Source organism: Cyanistes caeruleus, chromosome 4 (assembly GCF_971803275.1).
Source record: "Cyanistes caeruleus chromosome 4, bCyaCae1.hap1.1, whole genome shotgun sequence".
Classification (NCBI taxonomy): domain Eukaryota; kingdom Metazoa; phylum Chordata; class Aves; order Passeriformes; family Paridae; genus Cyanistes; species Cyanistes caeruleus.
In genome coordinates this window covers 42,971,280-42,994,218 of record NC_141704.1, presented here as the reverse complement: position 1 = coordinate 42,994,218, position 22,939 = coordinate 42,971,280, and the positions used below count along the sequence as shown (strand labels likewise).

General features: G+C 36.5%; 1 protein-coding gene across 5 annotated transcripts in view; it reads left to right on the top strand.

Moving 5' to 3' along the window:
• Positions 1-22,939, top strand: part of ACSS3 (acyl-CoA synthetase short chain family member 3) — a 79,718-nt gene that overhangs the window by 27,513 nt on the left and 29,266 nt on the right. For all 5 annotated transcript variants that reach the window (XR_015286508.1, XR_015286509.1, XR_015286507.1 and 2 more), the window contains exons 9-11: positions 2,903-3,006; positions 18,049-18,144; positions 20,992-21,055. Coding sequence is in view for 2 of the 5 variants with exons in the window: in XM_086887839.1 (XP_086743965.1) it covers positions 2,903-3,006; positions 18,049-18,144; positions 20,992-21,055 (264 nt within the window). In the remaining 3 variants the exon portion in view is untranslated. The remainder of the gene's footprint in view (positions 1-2,902; positions 3,007-18,048; positions 18,145-20,991; positions 21,056-22,939) is intronic.

The following is a 22,939-nucleotide window of genomic DNA, read 5'->3' as shown; positions in this document are numbered from 1 at the left end:
TTTCAAAAAAAATCATGTTAAAAATGACAGTTACTGATAAAGAGGTGGTAGGCAATGCCAGCTTCCATACATAAGGGAGTATTTGATTTACATGAGTAAATTGAATTATAAACAAACTTGTGTTATTTTGAAATGACGTAAGGTAAATACATTTCTGTTAAGAATTGATGTTTTTGGCATCACTGGCCTCTGTACAAAATTATATATGAGGTTTCCAAAGGTTCTAGTATGTATGCTTTAAATTCCTTGCATTTATTGGAGCCAAATCTTGAAATTTTTTTGCTTTTGACGCAAAATTCCACCTATGTGTTAAACACACCTCATGCTTAACAGTAAAACAGATGTTTAGTTTTTAATACTGTAAGTCAAAAGCCCTGTTCAACCACATATTTATAGAGATCTAAAGACAGTTTTTGATAACATCCAGTGATGCTGAGCATTGCTGCCTTTTGTATTCGAAAAACAAGTAACATCCAAATTCCATGAGCTTTGTCTAACTAAGCATATTCTGTTCAGGTCTTTGAATCCATTCTCCTCTTCAGAAAGTAGCTCCATAATACCAAGACATTAACTCTTCCCATATTTGGAATCACACTTCATCCTATAATTGGCATAATGGTTGTGAGCTGGATTGTTCTAATTTCCAAACAATTGACAAGTGATGGTTTTGCATGGAATGAGGTAACAACTCAGCAGTTTAGATTAATGTACAAGTAATAATTTTCCATTTGTGTCCTGTAGTCTACTTTGCTTCCTTGACTTTTTGTCAGTTGAGAATGTTCTGCAATTTTATATCAAGAGCATTTAGAGATTCTAGGTTTTTCATCAGATACCAGATAATAATGTACTTTAGAAAGAAATATGACACTGCATAAAAACTGTACAGAAATAATGAATATAAAGTAGATAAGAAACTTCCATTATCTGTCTCATAATGCAGGAACAAGAGAATGTGAAATTAAAGTACCAAACTTAAAACTGTTAGAAGGAAATATTTTTTCACAGAATTGACATTTGACACATGCTGCTAAGAGGATATGTGATTAAGACCTAGAGCTTATTACAATCAAAGTATGTAATGCTTATAATGTAATAGTTCTGGCTGCTGCCCGCTGCTCTGTGCTGCTGTTGATCATACATGGCCCTTCCTGGTGGAGACCTGAGCTGTGCTCATGAAGAGCCTTTGTGGAGCTGAGCTGCAATTGTGTTTTGTGTCTCTCGGGACTCTTGTCACCAGAACCTCCAATACTTGGATTCTCATATTCAAGGTAAAATCTGTTCAGGGAGGGAGATGAAAAAACACATCAAGGAAGAAAAGCCAGAAGATGTGAAAATACCTATTTTTAGAATTTTGCCTGTTTAATAAATAGAAAAACAACTATGTATATGTATGTGTATATGTATGTGTGTATGCAGTCTCCAGGTGCATTAAAAATTAGTAAGAATTCTTTATTTCCAGTTAAGAGGTAAAAATGAACCTTCATTGCTGTATTTTTAGGAAAAAAAGTCTTATTTAATATCATGCAGATAGAATTTTTTTTTGCCAGAAACCATTTCCCCCTCCTTTCAAACTGGTGTGTGCATTCCAGAATTTAAAAAATAAAAAAATTCTTCCACAGTCTTTAAACTGGAAAAGTGAAGCTCAGATTATAACCCATATGAATATTTAAGCTATTGGGAAATAGATTGGAGGTGTGTTTACTTCTGTGCTTGGAATGGCACCAAAATGTATGTGCTGTGATGAATGATATTGCTTTGGGAACATTAGGAATGTTCATCTGTCCCCTGTATGTCAGGTGATATTTGAGGTCCGTTCTGCTGGTTTCCTGAATAGGGCATAAAAGCTTGATTGTGCTGAATTTCATTTTAGGAATGCGGATTTTCAGAACAGCTGAGGACATTTATTTAACAGAGAGGCTTTAAGACATTTCTTCTCAACTAACTGCATTGCAGGAATAGATGATTGCAATAATAGGTGACATGCTTTGAAGTTCTACGTGGTCTTTTAAAAAAAATTGTTCACTGGGACATTTCATAGCCATTGCCATCCCTTGATTTGCTGTACTGTTTGAGAGGAGAAAATAATTCCATAGTTTGTAGACTTGTGGCACTTTGTTCTGACACTCTTTTTTGTGGTTTTGTGCTGTAAGTTTGCCAAAGAGCTAATTTTTCTTCTTAAAACATAAAGTTGATCTTGAGCCTGCAGATTGTTAAATCTGATTATTAAAGCTGGCAATTCAAAAGAGAGGATTTTTGCTTTTGGCTCAGGGGATAACAAGATAACTTTTCCCTATGTCTTATATGTTCTTGGTGTTAGTCTATTTTGATTTTTGGATTTCATTCCTATGGAAAGATGAAATTCGTAGTCTTTCTAAATTACATCCCTCTGAAGTGCCTACCATATCTATGAATTCTCTCCTTTTGTGGCCACAAGCCTGCTGGATTTTACAAAATCAGTTCAGTTTGTGTCCACTTTTGAAGGACAAGTGTGAAGTCCTGTGTTCAGCAGTTGTTTTCATTTAAAATGCAGTTAAAGTGAAACAAAATGTCGATGACATGCATCTGGATGTGAGATACTGTACTGCAGTGCCAATGAAGATACCTACCTAATTAGTTACTGTGTACAGAGGATTTAATTATTTTTTACTTTGGCTGACAGTTATTTGCCTCTGGTCTCCCAAGGTGTTTGCATTCAGCAAATGAAATTTCTTTTACATGATGTAGTATTAAGTTGCTTAAATTAATATTGCAAATATTCTAGTTTTTACTTAGTAGGGAAGAGAGTACAAAAATTTTGTCTTTTCCCTTGACTGGGACAGTGGTCAGAGACATTTAATGTATTGATTGTCTTGTTTTCCTTTCCACATCCAGATCAGGATACAGACTTTATTTTTATTTAAAGGTTCAGAACGATGTTTGTAGCTGGTGAGCACTGTGATGTGGACACGCTAGAATGGTCAAAAAGAATCTTCAAGGTACCTGTCCTGGACCACTGGTGGCAAACTGGTGAGTTTAATAATATCCTGGTGGGTTAAAATATCCTTTGTAAAATACAGTGAGAAGACTATTTTCAGACTTGTTTCCTGAGTCTGAAGGTAAAATTGTTTTCTCTTTCCAGGAACATTTAAATAAATGTTAAAAAAAAAAAAATTCAAGCAGGAAGAATGTTTTTTGGAAGTGGTTGAAAAGTGACTTCAGGGTATTTATAGAATAACAAGACATTTGTAAAAGCTATATAAAAAAGAAGGTATTTTCTGGTATCTGTGTTTTTTAAAAAAGTTTGTATCAGTATTTTTTGAGGTGTGTTTTTATGTTGTTTACATGTGTGACTGTTGTGTAACAGAATGTTTGCTATTTAAGGCTTAAACCTAAGTTTTTTGCATATATAATTTGTGTAATTAAAAACAAACAATCTGTTGCATAGAGTAGACTCCTTGGTCTTTAATACTGTTCTGTATGGATGTCATCCAATTTGCAGTGATTATTTTAGAGTGTTTCCCATTTACTTCACTGCAGTGAAGGAATCAGAGTACCAATCTATCGGTAACTTCTCAAAAATCCTAGTTGAATCCTGAATCAAGGCTTGATAAAATATATCTCCTTATAACTGTGGATTCATATACCTTTAAATTTCACTATTAGAAGATTAAATTTGGATTTTGCTTTTTATACAAATTATTGCTAATTAAACGGAATGCTAATTAATTAAATGGAAATGTTTTACAGAAGCTCCCTCCTTTCTTCCTTTCTTTGCTCCCTTCCAAGAAATAACTCTTGTGTTTGCTGTGTTTAATTGATTTGAGATGTGTGGTCTCTTTCTCTATAAAGAAAAACCCTCTGAGGTTCTCCCATGATAGATCAAATAGAAGCTATAGAAGATTAGAATGAAAGTGAGAAACTGTTTAGTTCATCTATATATTATGCAATTAAATCAGTTGAGGAGGCTTAAAATGGATTGTTTTTATTAAAAAAAAAACCCAGAACACAATCTTAGATAAATACTGAAAAAGTTCTGGCAGATAGTAGTGTCATTTTTTATTTATTTTTATTTATTATTTTATTTATCTGTATTTACTTAATTACAAGGCAAAATACCTCTATTTTGTTCACTCTATGATCCTAATGTCTGTAGACTGGCCTGAACAATGCAGAATGAGAAATTAAATGAAGAAAGCTAAAAGATCAGATAATATCTTTGATGAATTGCTGAACTGTATAATCAGTTACTGTATGTAATCTTGCATGTGCTTTCTCTATCTGTGCAGATATATAGATATATATATATATTACATATAAAACTGCCATAGCTTTTGCATATGTTTAGTGTAAGTTTCATGTTACAGTGTTCTTTTGTATGTATCTCAAGTATATAAATATCAATGAGAGATCTTAAGCATATGGATATAATGGAAGTTGCACTGTGTAGAGCTAAGACTGTTTTAGACATTTTTCAAAGAAGACTGAGACTCAGCTCAGAGTACAGTTTGTTTCTTGATTTGTATATTCATGGCATGCTCTTAAATTAAATTGTACCGTGACTTAATGAACTAAAGCCATTTCAAAGACATTGTTTGAGAGCATTTAATAATTTGATCGGAGTGAAGACCCAAGTGATTTGTGTGGAAATGTGAGCTGTTGAATGAAAGCTAGGCCTTCAGACTGAAGGAAAGAATTTACTCAGTCAATTCTTACCAAAGAACTGAATTTCAAGGGGTAAGGAGGTAATCACAGAGCCAATAGGTTGATGAGGACCTCCTCAGCTCATTTAGTTCAGTCCCCTTTCTCAAGCAGGGTCAGAGAGAGTGTTGCCCAGGATCCTGTCCAGTTTTGAGTATCTGTGGATAGGAATTCTCTGGCCACGCTGGCCAGCCTGTGCCTTGACTGTCCTCACAGTAAACACATATTTTTTGGGCTCAGATGTAACATTCTGGTTTTAGTTTATGTCTGTTGCCTCTTGTTCTGTCAGTGGGCACCACTGAGAATTCTGGCTAACACTTCTTCAATGTGTGTAATTAGTGGATGCCTCCCAAGAAGGCCTACAGGGGTTCCTTCTGTGAGAAGCTACAAGAAGCTTCCTTCATGTCTGGCAGAGCCAATCCCTGGCAGCTCCAAAGATGGATGTGCTGCTGGTCAAGGCTGGGCCAATTAGAAGTGGTGGTAACATGGTAATATGTGATAACATATTCAAAAATTAAAAAAAATAAAAAGTTATTGCATAGTAGTAATTGCATCCAGAGAAGAGTGGTGTGAGAACATGCGAGAAAAACAACTCTGCAGACACCAAGGTCAGTGGAGAAGGAGGAGCAGGAGTTGAGATTCTTCTGCAGCCAGTGGTGAAGCCCATGGGGAAGCAGCTGCCTCCTGCAGCCCATGAAGGAGATCCACGCCAGAGCAAGTGAATGCCTGAGAGGAAGTTTTGACCCTGTGAGAGATGCTGGATCAGGCTGCTGGCAGGGATCTGTAGATCCATGGAGAGAGGAGCCAATGCTGGAGCAGGTTTCCTGGCAGAACTTGCTAGTAGGGCCCTTTCCAGCAGCTCTTTGTCTTTCTTGAACAGTGGAGAATTGAACACAAGATTCCAGACGTGGCCTCACTAGGGCTGAGCAGAGGGGAAAGATCACCTCACTCAACCTTCTGGTCACATTCTTCCCTATGCACCCTAGGTTGCCACTGGCCCTCCTGGCCATAAGGGCATTGTGAGCTTATGGTCACCTTGTCATTCACCAGGACTCCCAGGTCCTGGAGCACAGTAGCCATTGTCACAGGTGAAAGCAGTCTTCCTTTCTGTCCTTCACTTACCTCTTTAGCAGAATTCAAGATGTATCCCATTAACTGTGAAAAAACAAGCTGTTCTCTCACATTCATCCTTGTCTGTTACTTGTCAAAATATTGAAAGTGGATTTCTGGGCTGGAAAAGGCCATTTCAACCAAACAGTATTGGGTTTCAGTACATGAGGTTAAAGGTGTATGTACTGAATGTGAAATATTTTACAGAGTAGATAAGTGGCTGTTTACTTCATTAGAAATATGCAGGGTTAGCAACTGATGACAGAATAAGGACCCACAGATTCAGAAATAACAATTTTCTGAACTATCTCAAAATAAAAATGTGGCATACTAGAAACACAACAAAATAATCACTTCTGTCAGGAGGAAGTTGAGACTGTGTTATGTAGAAGTAGGAAGTATTTAAAATGCATCTTTATTATAACAAAATTATTTTTTTTTGCCGTTTAATTGAAGCTGAAGTTATAAATTGCTGTTTTGTTATACCTCAGATTGAAAGTTTCTGTCTTACTTCTACAAATGAAAATGCTTTTGACCTTTGCTAGTCTGACAAATTGGTAATTATTCCCTAAGCTGATATTTATCTGCATTCTTTCAAAACAAGAGCATTGCAAAACTCAGAAATTTTGGCATCTTAATTTTGCCTGAAAACTGTAGATCTTACTTAGGCAGTTATGTTGGTTCTTTCAGCTGAGGCTAAAGCAGAAGATGGACGAGGAGGAGAAGTATCTGGGTAGTAAATACTGTTCTTTGCATAATGGAGTAATTTCTGTTCCTTTGTTAATGACTGAGGAAGGTAAGGAAAAAATGAGTGTTGTAGAGATGAGAAGTGACCAAGTCATCATTTGGAGATGGAAATGAGTATGAGTTAAGGGAAACAAAAGGCTGATAAAAGTATTATAAAATAGGAGTGTTAACGACTTCCTTCTTCAGGTTTTAGTAAGATGTCTTCAAAGCTTGTGGCCCCTTTGCCATATATATAACTAGAAATAAATCAGTATAGACAAAGAAACGTGGATTTCTTTCATTTGTTCTTGAAATATTTATGGGCTGTATTTGAAATCACTGTGAATTGAAACAGTACTTTGAAACAGAGGAAAGCTTCCATTAAGGGACTTCAAAACAGCTGCACCTGGAAAAGCTGATTGCTTGAAACTGATTTGTGTCAGTACACTTTATCATTAACACTCATTTTAAATGTTAATGTTTGTGTTACAAATACTGTAAGCACATCTTACAAACTGTGAAATATAAGTCACAGGATCGATGAGCGGCAGGGAGGATTTCAGGCAGTAAGGACTGGGAAGAACTTGCTGTTTTCTTTGGATGTTTGTCTGTGGATGAAAGAATGTTATTTTCTGATCTTCTGATCCTGTACTCAGCCATACCTGGAGAGAGGAGAGTTTTGTTTGGGTTTGTGCAGGTGTTAAGTTTTTGCTTATTTATACAAATTGACACTTAGCACTTCAGTAGCAATTTTTATTTTCCAAGTTGTTCTCCAAACACAAGCAATTAATACTTTTGACACCCCTGTGAAGTAAATACAGTTATTCCAGTCTCTGTTAAATAGAGAAAGACAAATATCCTGCCCCAAGCTCTCCACTAAGCCTTAAATTCAGTGTTAGAATACAGATTTTTTTTATTTTTTTTTTCTGAGAGATAATTTTTCTAGTCTTATTTAAGTATGTTTTGTAATATTTTTTGTGAATGAGAACTGGAATGCATGTTTTGAACCTTGTTTTCTCTCTCTCTGTATACTTATGTTTTAAGGCAATGATACAGTTGCTCTGTTTTAGTATTCCACGTAATTAAATTACAAGGAACCTTGCCATATTTATTTGAAGTAGCCTAAAGTGTTTGGGTTCTATCTGCTGTGTGACTACACTCATTCTAAGGGAGGGGCCTGAGTAGACAAAGATATGTAAGTTTGGTTTACCTTGATTTTGGAGCTAGCTTTGAGTTCTAGAAAAAAAAGGGAAAGAGCCAGGAGGTTGTGATGAGCTGTGGAAGCAGAAGGCTCTGAAAGTTTGTGTTAAACATCTTCAGCTGCTTTCATGTAGCTAAAAAATGAAACTGCCACATCACTTTTGACATTTTGAGAAAATGGTAAGTCAGATTTCCATTTGTTCATAATAACTATAGGATTTGAAGAGTTTTTTTCTCTTGATATTTTGAGACATTTTGAGACTCTGAGGATGTATAGGAAAATTCAGATGAAACAGAACTGAAGCTGAAAATTCAGTGATAAAATATGACTTATATAAAATCTCAGTCAAGAGACATGTTTCCATAGAACTTTTTTAGTCGTGTACTGTGGAAATGAATGTTACAGAGTGTGCAAGTGTAATATGTTCAAATTGAAGTTATCTACTATTTCCTGAATACCAGCTCACTAGCAGGCAAAACTATGAAATGATTGTGTACTTTTTCTGTTCTCATTGGACGAGGCTGCCTTATCCACTAAGGAGTAGGTGTCTGCAGCAGGCATTAGGACAAAATTCAAATGTTGCTTTATTATGGCTGCTGACAAAGAAGGTTATAGTATGTGTACATTGTATTGGGTATTCTGAGACAGTGTGATAAAATTTTCTGGTTAATAATATACTTAATAATATACTCTATCACTTTTAAACCTGTAAAACATGCAAATGCTGTGCTGGAAATACTTTTATTAGGACATACTGTTATTCTATAATTAAACCTAGTAGTTTAAAAATGGTTATACAGATCTTTTATGAGGCCTATATAAACAAAACAAATGTATCATTGAATTCAGTGTAAAAATATTAATCATGGGTAAGTGTACTCAGATGAATATGTTTCAGTGGACTACTTCTGAGATAATCATGTATGGGAAAGTTTATTAATGTAATCTCCAAGCAGCATGACGTGGTCTCCAGACTTCAGTTTCTATTGTGTTGCCTTGGCAACATTGTGCAGAATCTCCTTCATATGAGTGTCTGGAAAGATGGATTTTGCAACTGAATTGTTAGCTAATCTTTTCAGGTTTGTACTAAAGGACTGTTCTTTAGATGAATTAGCTTTCAGTCTAGATCTCCATCTCCCTTTTGTCAGTTGGATTCCACATTTTGTTCTTCAGTCACCTTCCACTTTGCCCCATTCAAAACTGCAGATCAGTCCAGTGATTTCATTCAATGTCATGAAATTCTCAGACTCAAAGGCAGTGGGAAAGGTAAACTTAAGAAAGGATGTCTGTTTAATTTGTCAGAGTCAGTTCTTGACTTCTTGGTTTATTTGAGTGACAGAAATTCAGTTTTGGAATTACAGGGGCCGCGAATCTGGAGTTGGAATGAAAGAGATGAAACAAATTTCTTCTGAAGTCCAGGTGACTTGTTTAGGTTATCAGGTGCCTCAGTGTAGATCCAGTTCATGCTTTTTAAAGACGTGTGCATCCTGTCAAGACTTGAATCATATTATTTTAGTGAAAGCTGATAACCTGCAAACAGTTCTGTGGAAGTTGGAATTACTTGGCAGAAATTTCTCTGCTTTGCAGCCCTGATTTACTGTGTCCCCTGAGCATTATTTAATGGATAACTGAATTTATAACATGCATTCATGACATTTTTCATGTCTCCCCCTGGAGACATATGTCCTGTCCTTCAAGGGTATGAAAAATAAAGATTGTTTCAGCCATTGTTTGCTGCTTAGTAATCACATATGGACTGTGTATCATTAGTAATAGTAGCTTGTCATTCCCTCAACGTCATCTTGGGACACTCAATTCAGATAGGGTTTTGGTTGCCCTTATTGAAGGAGAGAGAGGAAAAGGGTTTTTTTAGTGGCCATGGGCATTGCCAAGGCAGAGACTGGCCTTTCAGTTCTGCGTGGTTTTCTCATTCTTGGACATCAAAGAAGGTATGTCTGGATTATATACATATTCTCTAGGGTGCTTTTGGTTTGAATGAATCATTACAGCTTCATAGGTTTATTGTGGCATTCAGTGCTGTTCACTGTCTTTCACATTTCTCAGAGTGTTTTTTCTCCAAAAACATTTTTCACTTGAGGGTTGTTTCAGATGTGCATTCCACATGGCTTTCAATTGACCAATGCATTTTGGGAAATGTACCCAGATGCTGGGCCAGCAGTGCTGTGGCTTGGGAAAAAAAAAAAAAAAAAAAAGAAAAATATATATTTCTATTTTTATTTATGGAATTTATTTTTATTACAATTTGAACATGGTTAAGTCAGTAAATGTACTATGTCCTTCTAGTAAAAAAAAAAAAAAAGAAAAAAAAAGAAAAAGCATCCGTCTCTGCACTTCACATTTCTGTGACGGTTCTCTTTTCCTCATGGCTATACTCTGTTTTTTCCCCACTGGTCAGCTCCTCCTCTGTGTTGATACAAATTCATTATTAGCTGTGCCACTGCTCGTCTACCCCATTTGTGCTGACATTTTCTAATTTAGAACTGATAAAATGTGTGTGTTAAGCTTTTCTGTTCCCATTTGACTTCAGTTTCTCAGTGCTTATTAATCATAATCTTTTCTGATTGTCTTTCCACATGCAGTCAGGGACATACATAAATATGGATAAAGTATAAATGTTTTACTCCTTAAAATTTCATTGATATGGTTTAGATGATTTAAAATAAAAGAACTGTAAAGCAGTCTTAAGTTATGAAGTTGAGCCATGGGCAATATTTAGTGTGCACTGAATATTTAGTTTTCATTTAGGCAAATTAAGATGAGGGGACATGTTTAGGAATGGATATGTTAAAACAGAGTAGTGCAGTCTCATCTCCGAAGGAGATGAGCTGTGACAGCACATCCAGCTTGCATGAGCATGAAGATGTTACAGGTTGTTGATCTCTTTCTTGCCACATGGCAACTGCTTTTTTACATTGCTCAGAGTGAGGGTAAAAGAGAGTGCATCTAAAATATTAGATTCTGATAAAGGTACTTGAATTGCAGTAATTTTACCTGTAATTGTAATTGTAGTAATTTTACCTGTCTTTTCCATCTTGTCAGTGTTACTATGCATGCAGTGAATTAAGATTCCTCAAAACAGTTTAACAGTAAACAGTTAGCACTGAGATGTGTAGTTAATTTTTAAATTCCCCATTTATCTCTTAGTATTTCATCATGTATAAGTTATGATGTCAGAGTAGGATGAAAATAATTTGAAATTTGTCTGAAAATATAATTTGATATGTTGCCTGATTTAATGTATCTTTAAACATGTCATCTAATATCTTCCAAATACAACCAAAAAGCTTTCTAATAAAAGTTCTCTAATATTGGCTGTGATTTTGCTATAAGCAACTTATAAGATGTACATTATAATAGCATATATAATATTTGGAAGCAAAGGATCCTGGTGTACTTACAAAATTAATGCATAAACTTCTGGTGCTTTATTACTGGCTGGCCAGTTAGTGATAACAAATTATTTTCTGCTTTGGTTTTAATATTTTTCATGGCCCACAAACCCTTAACTAAACTAGTTGGACCTTCCTTGCAGTTATATTTTGTATATTTATTTTTGAGATTTCATTTAAATGCACTTTGAAATCTTCAGAGACCTTGTGTAGAGTACCAATCCCCACTGCTTGTAAGTGCATTGTGTGGTTGGATAATTGTGAAAGTGGATGAATTTTAATCAATTTTGGGGAGGATTTTGTTTTCAAATAAGTGAATTGAATACAGGAATTGAACTGTTATATTAGAAGTATTTGGCCTTCACAAGTGTAATATGTTTTCATGGGAATAGATGCATTATGATGACAAGTGCTTTAAAGCATTTAGAATTTAGAATAAAATAATTGCTGGTTTCTCTTCTGACCTTCAGTTCTAAGAATAAGCATGGAAATACAGGCCCTTTCAGAAGATACATTATAAACAAAATGGTTTTCTGTTTTGAGAAATGGACTTCAGTTTTTCAAATACCATTGTTACCTTATTTTGTCACCTTTTTTTTTAGGTACATGCATGAATCTTAGTAACTTTTTAAAAAATGACTGCCTCATTTTCTATTTATATCTCTTTTCCATGTTTTTTGAGTGAAGTTTCTACTTTACTGTTTCTGAGTAGAGAAATTAGGCAGCTGAGAAGGGCTTTTTAAGGTTCTGTGTACAGTTTAACCAAGTACAGAGAAAGGTCGAATTTAATTTTACTTGGGTGTGAAGAATAGATGAAAAACACTTCAGCTTTTCCATGAAGATTACAGTTAACTTCCAGAGGTTTTATGTTCTATTTTATAGAGTACTAGTGGGATGAAAAAATGTGTTTTGAAGCCACCTCAAGGTAACAAATTCTTCTGAACTTCTGCCAAATGAATGTAACCTAAATTTTAAGCAGCCTGATGGGCAAGGTGATGCTTTAGATGTGAGAGTCTCTCTAAATAACATTTGAGCAAAGTCTTAACTTTGTAACTGGAATTCTTTACAGTTGTTTACTGCATATTCTTTACTCTAGCTTTATTTAAGTTTGTAAGGAGTTGAAAAGCTCCTTGTAAGGCAAGTGTGACAATCTTGATTACAAATCACCAAACTTGCACAGTTCACCTAAAAGTTGATGCTTTTTGAGGTTTATGCTATGGTAGACTCCTGCTACTCACCTAATTTTGTTATTCTTTATGCACCTGATATTTATTTTGTTGATGCTGCGTGTGCTGAATTCATGAGAGGAATAATTAAAAATGCAGTCAGATGGAGGAAAAATAAATTATAATTACAGTCAGCGTTTAAGAATTTTTCTGCTGCATGTCATAGTCCTTAGAAACAAGGAGTGAAATGAAATACCAAACAATGCATGAAAGAGGTTTTGAAGTTTCCTTACTAGCCAGCAAAACCTTTTATTGTTTAGGATGTCTTCAATTTTTATTTTATTTTTATTGTTTAGACTGTCTTCAATCTAATCTAATTGTGTTTTGTGTGTGAACTGGAATTAATTTCATACTTTTTTCTGACACTTGATAAAACTGAACCAGGGTATCCTTAAGAATTTACAGTTCTTCAGATTCTTCAGTCCTTTCTCTCTTCTTGTGGCTCCTCTCAATTTTTTGTTATAATTTGCTAGTAGTTATAATTTTGTTATAATTTGCATGTAGTACCATGCTAAATATATTACTAGATGTGAATTTCAGTAAATATAAGTTCTTTCATTAAATTTACTTCATTTGCTGACAAGCTAAATAAAATGAAGAGGAGATGAGTAAAATGGATGGGGAAGGTCAGAATATAATTACTATAGCTCTGAAAGTAATTTTCACTAACCTTTAATCTTAGAATGTGGTAAGAATCATGGCATAGCAATATAATATGGGTGCAGCAGTGCTGTGGATTTTTGTGGCAGTATCGCACATCACATGGTATTGGGATTATCCAAACTGTTCTAATCTGTGCCCTTTAGTGCTCTGGGGTAATAGTGGCCAGGTGTAATCTCCTTGTTTTGGTGTTGATGGATAATTAGCATCAGATTGTTTGTACTTAAATACCCAACATCAGCCATGTGTACTTGGTCTTCTTACACATTAATAATGATATGTGTCATGCACCATCCTGGTGTAGATCTCTTCCAGAGAAGCAGTGAAGAAAGCAGCTTCACACATTTAGAAAATGGATACTTCAGAGGCCTTTCTGAAGGCAGGGCTGAGCTGTACTGTACAGAGGCTAAAGCAGTTATCTGAAATTTTCTTCCAACATCAGTAAGCAAAAGGCTGAAATGGTGCTTGGGCTACCAACCTGCAGCATGACTATCTAGACACAATTTTTCAGGGTTAACAGTGCTGAATCCAAGCTGTGAGTGAGGCTACTTACTGCTACAGCAGTTAGAGACTTAGAAGCCTGCTTGTCTTTTAGTGATAAAGGACTGACTGGAAAATTGTGCAGCTGTATGCTGAAGGATGAAGGAAATGAGGTCTGTTTGAATACTTGATGATCTGGCCCTTCAATCTTCAGGACACTGCCAGTGCATACTATATCTGTTAGATTTGGTTTTATTTTAAGGAAGCAGTATGGTGTACTGTGATGCAGATTTTGAGTCCTGTAATTAGTCTTGTACTGTGGTTGTCTGTTCCAGAAAGCCCAGTAGTTGTTGCCATACTAGGAACCATTTTGCTGTAACTTTATTGAATTCATCATTCACCCTTTCTGGCATAATTAAAATGACCACTGTGTGGAGGGAGCATATGGAAGCAGTCTATTCAGAGACTACATTCTTGTGATGTGAATGTGTTTGTAATGAGTTGAAGCTTTCCTGCTTCATAGACCTTCCTTTCCATTTAATCAGTGTATTCTGCTGTAGTAATTCCTTTAGTTCCCCACAACAAAAATGTCAGCCTTACCAGAAGAATGTCTCAAAACAGCACAGCCACAGTGAGAATTTTTTGTATTATATTTATTGCATTCATTAATATGTTAATTATTCTTAATAATTCATTAATATGTTAATTATTTCTTCTTTCTTCTGCTACATGACAACTTCCTACCTCTTTAGTATGCTTTTTGTGTCTTCTCCATTGCATCGTAAGAAATTCAAAGCAGGCAGCTTTACATTACTCATGTAGTGTAGCCCAAGCTCAAATATTAATGTAAAAATTCAGTGTGGTTTGCCTAAGTATTTCCTACCAATAAAGCAAATATTTCAGCAGCATGACAGTCTATTATGTTGAGGAATATGAGACATGGTCTAGAAATTATAATGTATCAGGAATGGAAATGGCACAGAGTAAGTGGTAGATTTTCATCTTGAAAGTTCTGAGTTTTTTCAAAACTGTTTATTTTGATTGAACTTGACTGTTGACTGTGAATGAGCAAGAGGATTTTGAGCACAGAAGCTACTAGCTGTTGCTTTGCATAATTTGGCAGAGCACAGCTTCTGCAAGTCAGGCACATGGGTAGGTGGAAGCTTTCTGATCAATAAAGTCACTGACAGACTCCTCTAGCTACTCACAGGAGACTACACTTTTTCCTTCTGGATCAGCAGCACCTTCTCTGGCATAAGAATTGTTTTCCAAGGTGCATAAAAGTGCATTTATCAGACTACTCATTAGCTATCAGATTTATACTGTATATTTCAATAATATTAAAATAGTTTTATAACTACTTTTCACTTACTGGTAGAGTGAGACAAAACAAAGAATGTCACATCTGTGATTATTAAGGACTTTTTCTTTACATTAGCCCTTATCCTGAAAAGAGGAAGCATAAAGAGGGACTTGGGATAGTTGAACACCCTTGATTTCAAGACCATCTCTCAGTAACTGTCTTCTCTGCCCCAATGAAGTGCTTGTCATTATTCTCAGAGGTAGACCATACTGTTTTCATTATAACTCAGAGCAGATGTTGAGTACATTTACCAGACTAGTTGTGAAACATTGTTCTTCCAGTATAAAACATTGCTCTTCTAAATAGCTGTTTCATTGTCACATTGTAAGATGTCATGCAGAAAGGAAATTGGTTTTATGATCTGGTGGTCCCTGAAAAGCATTCCACAGCTGGAGGGCAAACTAACTTGGTAGCTTATTGAGTGGACAGTTAATGTGCAAATGTTTGCAAAAGAGACTATAAGTCAGACCTATTGTTCTGTTCCTTGCATTAAAAATGTGGAAGTTCCTAAAGTCTTCCACATTGGAAATGTGTCTAGGTGCTATGCATTAATTTTAGAGAATCTTCAGTGGTAAACAAATGAGTGTCAGGTAGGGGGTGTCTGTTGGTGTATGCAGAAACCTGATTTAAGGGATAGGTGGAATTCAATGTACACTTGACAAGTGTTATCCTTCTTCAGACTGTTACTGTCAACTTTTCAGACCTGAATCTTGTAACCTGCATGCAAATCCTGACTTGAATTGTAAAGAAACTAACCTTAATTGAAACCAAAGATTCATAAGCAACTTTATTTATTGGAACCTTTAATAAAGGGCCACACAGTAATTGTTTTACGCATACTTGTTAAATGCAATATCTTTTTCGTACTTAAAATCTTATGTTCTTCTGAAAAGTGATGATTTCTTTTCAGGAGGATTTTGAATTGAATTCCCCTTTCAACTCAGACTGTTTTCTTGGTGATAAAAAAATGTCCTAGAAAGAGGCGGTTGTTTCCTAATAGGTTTGGGAAATTGATATTTCAATCCAGCATCCTCTTTGAAAGATGTATGTTGATTTCCCAAGAAATGTACAGCACAAAGCTTCATGCTGTCCTTTGACAATACTCCATTGTGATTCTACATTGATAGAGAATCTTTAGCATTCAGGAACAGTTAATCTAACACAAATAGCAGATGCTTTTGGGATTCCCTCTCTGAATTATTATCTGATCCAAGTACCAAAAACCCTGTGGTTTTTTTTCATGCATATAAAAATTTGTACTGGCTTGTGGGAACTGAATTTATGGCTTAGAAATTAGAGCGCTGGGTAAATATGAAAATTTTATATGTGTTGACAATTGAAAAGACAATAGAAGAAAGAACAACAATTGTAAAGATCTTTTCACAGAGTTGTAGAACGCGTGAATCTCCAGGATAAATGAACTTTCATTCAGGCTTAGTCACTGTTGTCCAAAAAGCAGGTAGAAAAACAGAGAAGTTGGTACTATGGAGTTTCCTTTCAAGTTTCTGTTGATTTCATTAGCAGTGTACTAGAGATTCAGGCAAACCCAAACTGATTTTCAGGAATTCTTCTTCTCCCCTTAGGGTCTTTGGGTTGAGACTCTTGATGAGAAATGCTTGTCACTTCCCAGTCCACACCAATGTTCCTGGTACATCAGGCTAACAGGGGTGCTGTGTTCCCTGTCTCTCTGCAGCAAACCTAATTCCTGTGTTTTGGTGATGAGAAGGAAAGGATTTCTAGCTGCCTGACTGTGGGGATAATTAGGAATGTGTCAGCATTACTGGAAAGCATTGATGACAACTTTCTTACACAGGTAGTGGAGGATCCCATGAGGAATGGTGTATAATAACAAGCAAGCCTTTACAAACAAGCCTATACAAACAATAAACCTTATAATAACAAACTTCGTTGAAGATGTGAAGGTTGAGGGCAGCCTTGGCTGTAGTGACCATTGTGGGATTCAGTAGTGGGCAAGGAGGAAACAGGGCAGTAAGACTGTAATCGTGGACTTCAGGAGAGCTAACTTTAACCTCTAAAGGTCTTCCTGAAAGAATCTTGTGGGAAAAGATCCTGCAGTGAAGAGGATTTCAAGGGAGCCAATTGATATTTAAGGAACACTTCCTCCAGGCTCAAGAAGAATGCATCCTGATGAGCAAGACATCAGACAAAGGGGGAAGAGATCTATGTGGATGAATTAAGAACTCGTGTCATTACTCAAGTGTGACCAGGAAATACACAAGAGATGGAAGCAGGATCAGGCCACTTAAAATGAATATAGAGAAGTTGTCAGAGTAAGCAGAAATGAGACAAGAAAGTTAAACAAAGAAAAGTGCTGAATTCTGTATGTGGGATGGAGCAGTCCTGGGTGTACAGGCTGTAAGAGGCTGGAGAGAAAGGGACCTGGGGGTCTTGGTCAATGGCAAGCTGAACATGAGCCAGCAGTGCCCTGGCAAGCCAGGAGGGCCAACCCTGTCCTGGGGGGCATCAGGCACAGCATGTCCAGCTGGGCAAGGGAGGGGATTGTCCTGCTCTGCTCTGAGCTGGGGCAGCCTCACCTCCAGTGCTGGGGGCAGCTTTGGGTGCCACAATATAAAAAAGATAAAGCTATTTAAAAAGGGTTGTGAAGATGGTGAAGGGCCTTGAGGGGAAGCTGTATAAGGAGCAAATGATCACTTGGTCTGTTCAGCCTGGAGAAGACTGAGGTTAAATGTCACTGTGGCCTTCAACTTCCTCACAATGGGAAGTGGAGGGGCAGGTACCAATCTCTTCCCTCTCGTGACCTCTGACAGGATTCAAGGGAATGGCATGAAGTTGAGCCAAGGGAGGTTTAGATTGTATATTAGGAGAAGGTTCTTCACCCACAGGGTGGTTGGACACTGGCACAGGCTCCCCAAGGTAGTCACCAAGCCTGACAGAGTTCAAGAAGTGTTTGGACAATGCTCTCAGGCATGTGGTGTGACTTCTTGGGAGTCCTCTGCAGGCAGGGTCAGAAGTTGGACTTCAGTGATATCTGGGAGTCCCTTCCAACTCAGCATATTCTATGATTTTGTGAATTCTAAATCTTCATTGTGTGCCTAGGATTTTTATATTTTTTTTTTTAATTTTGATGTGCTGAGCATCAGAAATCTTAAAACTAGTAATTACTGAATGGAACTAAATCTAGCCTTACTGATGATATGTGTGCTCTCTTAATAGAATCTGGTTCTGCAATTACGGCTTCCTGCATTGGTTTGGGAAACTCTACAACACCTCCACCCGGACAGGCAGGAAAACCAGTGCCAGGATATAATGGTAAGACTCCGCTAAAAATGTTACTGGGAAAGGACATTGCTTGGATTCCTGAGTAGGTGCTCCTTAACTGTTATATCTTGTAGAAAAATAAAATCACAGTCTTATTAAGATATTTTCCTCCTTCCTTTTTTTCTTGTGTATTGTGGAATGTGATTGTGAATAAAAAATTTGGAGTTATCTTCAAGAAAATTAATCAACTACTTCTGCCTTTATTATATGAAAAGGCTAGCATACACTTTGACACATTACTCGTCTATACTTCTACATGCACTTTGGCCCTTCTTACACAATTTGAGAGAGTTGTTAAGCAAACAATCTTTCAGAACCTGTGGAGCATTTTTATTTCCAGCCAGGAGAAATGATAGGCAATAGACCAGCACGGAAAGGATGTGCACTCATTGTCTGGAATGTATTTGCATGTAGGGATGCAGCTACAGGATTGAGAATGCAAAATATTTAAATATCTGGGAACCCTGATTTTAACACAATTTTCAAGAATTACTTGAAATCTGAAAAAGAATTACATTAAAGATCAAGTGGTCTTCAGGAGAAATTCTCACATCATTGGTGAGAAACATCTAAGCTGTTATTTTCTTTTAATACATGTAAGTGGTGGTGAGCATTCAAAAAAACCCCAAGTATTTTTAGCAGCTCTTGGTTTTGGCATTTACAGTTATGGCATGAAGATGAGCAATAGCTTAAAAACAGCATAAAAACAAAGCTGTGAAGTTTCTCCAGAGTTCTAATAAGTAGGAAAGAGTGAAAGAATGTAATTGCATCACACATGTTACCAGTCAGGACTAGGAAGAAATATGAGTAGCAAGAATATAAAAATTTCTGATGAATATTTTGGAACATTTGACTAGTGTAAGTAAAGAACTTCTAAGAAAATGAAGGATGTGTCTTTAGCATACCTTATAAAGGAAACAAAAAATGAGCACTGATTTTCACTGAAGATTTATGGAATAATTTTACCTCTTTCAGTCTTTGACCAAATACGTCCTGTAATGCAGCTATTCACAAACTAGTGATTTTTTTAAAATTACTCTATATTGGCTGCTGTCTTGCTGTCACCCACTTCTGTTTGATGGTGTTTTCCTGCTGTTACTATATTTATTAGAGGAGATCCTTATGCCAGTTAGAAGATACTGTGGTTTCAGTTTATACATGCAACTCTTAATGGCTGGTAGACATCCTGCAATATCAAGTTACAAGATCTACTTTTTTTCTTTAATCACATACAAGTTCTTTCCTATTACCCTATTACATATTCCTGAAAAGAAACTGATTTGTTGCTGATTTTTAAGAAAAAAGGGAATAAAAGTTAAAATATCAAAATGCAGTGACAAATTGCTTTAAAAAGTGAGTCAAGATACTATATTAATTTCTATGCCTGTTGCCTGTTGCCTTAAACCAGACATTATACTGTGTTTTTGCCTTGATCTACTTGAAACTTTGCAGATAATTTCAGTGCATTTGCATTTTCAGACTGAAGCAGGTCCCATATTTTGAAAAAAAAAGTCAGCTCTTCAGTAATTCAGGAGTGAGCAGCATAGTATTTCACTTTGCCAAATTTTTCTACATTGAAATATGCAATAAATACTGGGATTGGTACCTTGATGAAACAGTTACTGATTAGATTTTACTTAGTATCATAAACAGAGGAGAGAAAACACAGACAGCTGCACAAGTGGGTCTTTGTAAAACTGGCCTTGTGTACATACTGGGTGCTGAGATATTGGTTCCAGCAGGCTCTTCAGTTACTTTAAAATTGCCGTCATCTTTGAAGGAGTAGCTTCAGCCAGAAGTAGTAAATTACAGATATTGGTGTTCTTTAAAGAGATAGGATATGATATTGCTCATTCAAGTTGTAGCAGAGTTTTAGTCAGAAGTCTGTCATCCACTTTTCCCTATTTCCTCTGGAACTTTGTAATACAGAGTGTAAGATTACTTGTGGAGATGTAGATCCAGCTGAACATTGCTTTCATTGCTTGAGCAGGCTTCAAAAAGCATGTAATCCTTATCAGTCTGTCAAAATCTTCCCTTCCTGTTCTATTATGATTTAGTTGCTTCACCTTATGTAATTCCATTATCATAGTCCAAGCTGGTATCTGTCATTCCTTTCTTATGTCCACACCTTCAGATGGAATGAATGGTTGTAGTAGCATCATTTCCCAGATAACTGCACAAAAGAGGATATGTCAGATGATTTCCTCAGAACTCTCAGTATTGGGATATGTTGCTTTCACTGGAGGTGGTGGACAAGTGTCATTCAGGGAAAAGGCTTCATTTGGGAAGTCTGGATTCTGTCCTGTGCTTTGATTGTTGTCCTGCTGGTGAGCTTTGGGTAGTTCAAGAGTTACTTGATCTCTTTATGCTAGACTACAATGAACCTTGTTAGCTGAGGAATATTTTTCTCAATCTGCTGAGAGCTTTTGAAAACCAGATATACTTATTTACAGTCATCTTGGTTGTTATTTTTTGCTCATGTTACCCACATATTTTTTATTTGTATTTGTCATGTATCTTAATGGCCCTTTGCTATGTGGAAGTTTAGATTTTCCAGTTTGAAAGCTTCTTATACTTCTTAGTTCTGTGTTTTTCCATTTTGGGACTTTGTGCTATTTCTGTTTCCAAAGCACAAACTTTATTTAAGACTTTTTGTACTTAAGGCTAAATGTTAATAAAGTCATGAGATTATCCAGTTTGGCACTCCCAAATTCCTTTTATTGCTTGGTGTATTGCCATTCTGAAGTGTGACATAAATTGATACCCATAAAGGCACTTTCCTCCACCTAAAAATACACTACTAAACTTGAGTTTCCTTCCTATATTATTTTTTTACAGTCATGATTCTGGATGAAAATAAGAAACCAGTGAAGGCAAAGACTTTGGGAAATATTGTGGTAAAGTAAGAACAAAAAATATCTTACATTTTAAAGAAACTTCCTACGTGGGTTCCTTGTCCTTTGACTAAAGTTTATATAAGCTAAAGTTTATATAAATAAGAATAATTGAAGTAATGAGGGTTGAAAAGCATGTCTGTCTCTGATACTGATACCAAACTCCCAGAATATTTTATGTTCATTAATACTAAAAAATTGCAGATGAAATTGTGTCAGTGAATGAGTGTGGATTGCTGGGGTTTCTTCCTAGGCTACAGCAGAGTTTATAATTTTCTTAATTATCAGAGTGTTGGCACAGAATGATGATTTCCTCTTGTGATGTATGAGCAAGATACTGAATCATTCCCTTCACTATTTTATCTTTCAGTTTAGTGAAATAGTACAGCAGTATGGATTGGCATGCTTTGGCTTACAGGTGTGATGCTGCCTCTTCTTTCACTATCTCCTAATCACAACTGATGCATCTTCTTAGAGGGTGAACATGTGTTTTCTGTTCTCTGTAAAAAAAACCAAGATGTCTCTGTGTGTGCTTTGCATGAAAGAATATTCATTTGTTATCAACACTTGGATAAAATACATACAGGAAAGGACTCCGGAAAAAAAAGAAAAATATCAAAAAACCTTGCTGTGCATCATGTAGGTGATTTTTAGTACCATTTACCAGACTCCTGACAGATGAATTCCATAAACTCCAATATTCTTTTTGAAAGTACGCCTTTCTTGGCACATTTCCTTAGATAAAGAGGCCTCTGCTTAGATCACCCTGTCAACATCAGTTACATTTACCTTCCCTGCTGCCTTCTCACTTTTGCCAGGACCTTTCCTTACTCCTGTAATGTTCTGTAGGCTACTGCTCCTTACAGCCCATGCTGCTCTGTATTCTGGTTGTTTTACAGGCTTTGAGGCACATGGCATTTTCCTCAAACAATTTTTTTTTCCTCAGAGATTGACACTTGCTTTGCGATGAATGTGGTAGCTGTAACCACCTTTTTTTTCAGTCACAGAAAATAACTTCAGCTCTGAATGCTTTCTAATGGCAAACAAATACAAGTCCCAAAGGAAATATATTCATCCATTTCTTCTGTGGTAGTTTTTTGGAGAGTTGTGGTAGCTCAGAGTCTTCACTGCTTGCTTAGATTAATGAAAGGAAATACAAAGATGAGTATTAACCTTCAGTGAACTGAAAATCTGTCAGGAGCTGAAGCATTGGGACGGATGTACCAATTTTGATGAACTGTTAGTGCAGTTAGCTGAGGGTTGCAGTTGGCTGAGGCACAGGAGCTGCGGGTGAGAGACAGGAGCTGCAGAAGTGCGCGCTAACAGTGTGGGTGGGCTGGCGCAGGGCTTGCGGGGGAGGTGGAGTTGCTGAGCTGAGGAGGCTTTTTTCTCAGCTGTGCTTCTGATCTAATGTAACTAGACCCCTGTGGAGACTAAAGTAGCATCACATGATTTATTGTACAGTGTGAGGCAGATGTGTGTTTTCAGGATGAAGTCTATACCCTGCCTCATTCTCAGCATCTTCAGCTAAGCCACCAGGACACAGACACATAGGTTTAACTCCCCTGAGTCAGCAGATTCATGTTGAGGAGTAGTTTTTTCATGACATGAATAAGATTGTGCATTCACTCCATTGTTGAGTATGTGCATTCGTTACATTACCAAGCACAAATACTTAAAATTGCCCCAACTTTTTATAGACTTTGGTTCACAGTATCAGTAACCCAGCTCAGGGGGGAAAGCTGTCTTTCAAAGCTCCCACCTCTGTAGTGCCTGAAGCCATGATAAAACATAGTAATTTGTTTTCAAATTACTTGTAATCAATGGAGAGATAAAAGGTATTTTGTAAGAAAATTGATCCTAGGTGCTTAGATATTCAAATCACTTATTAT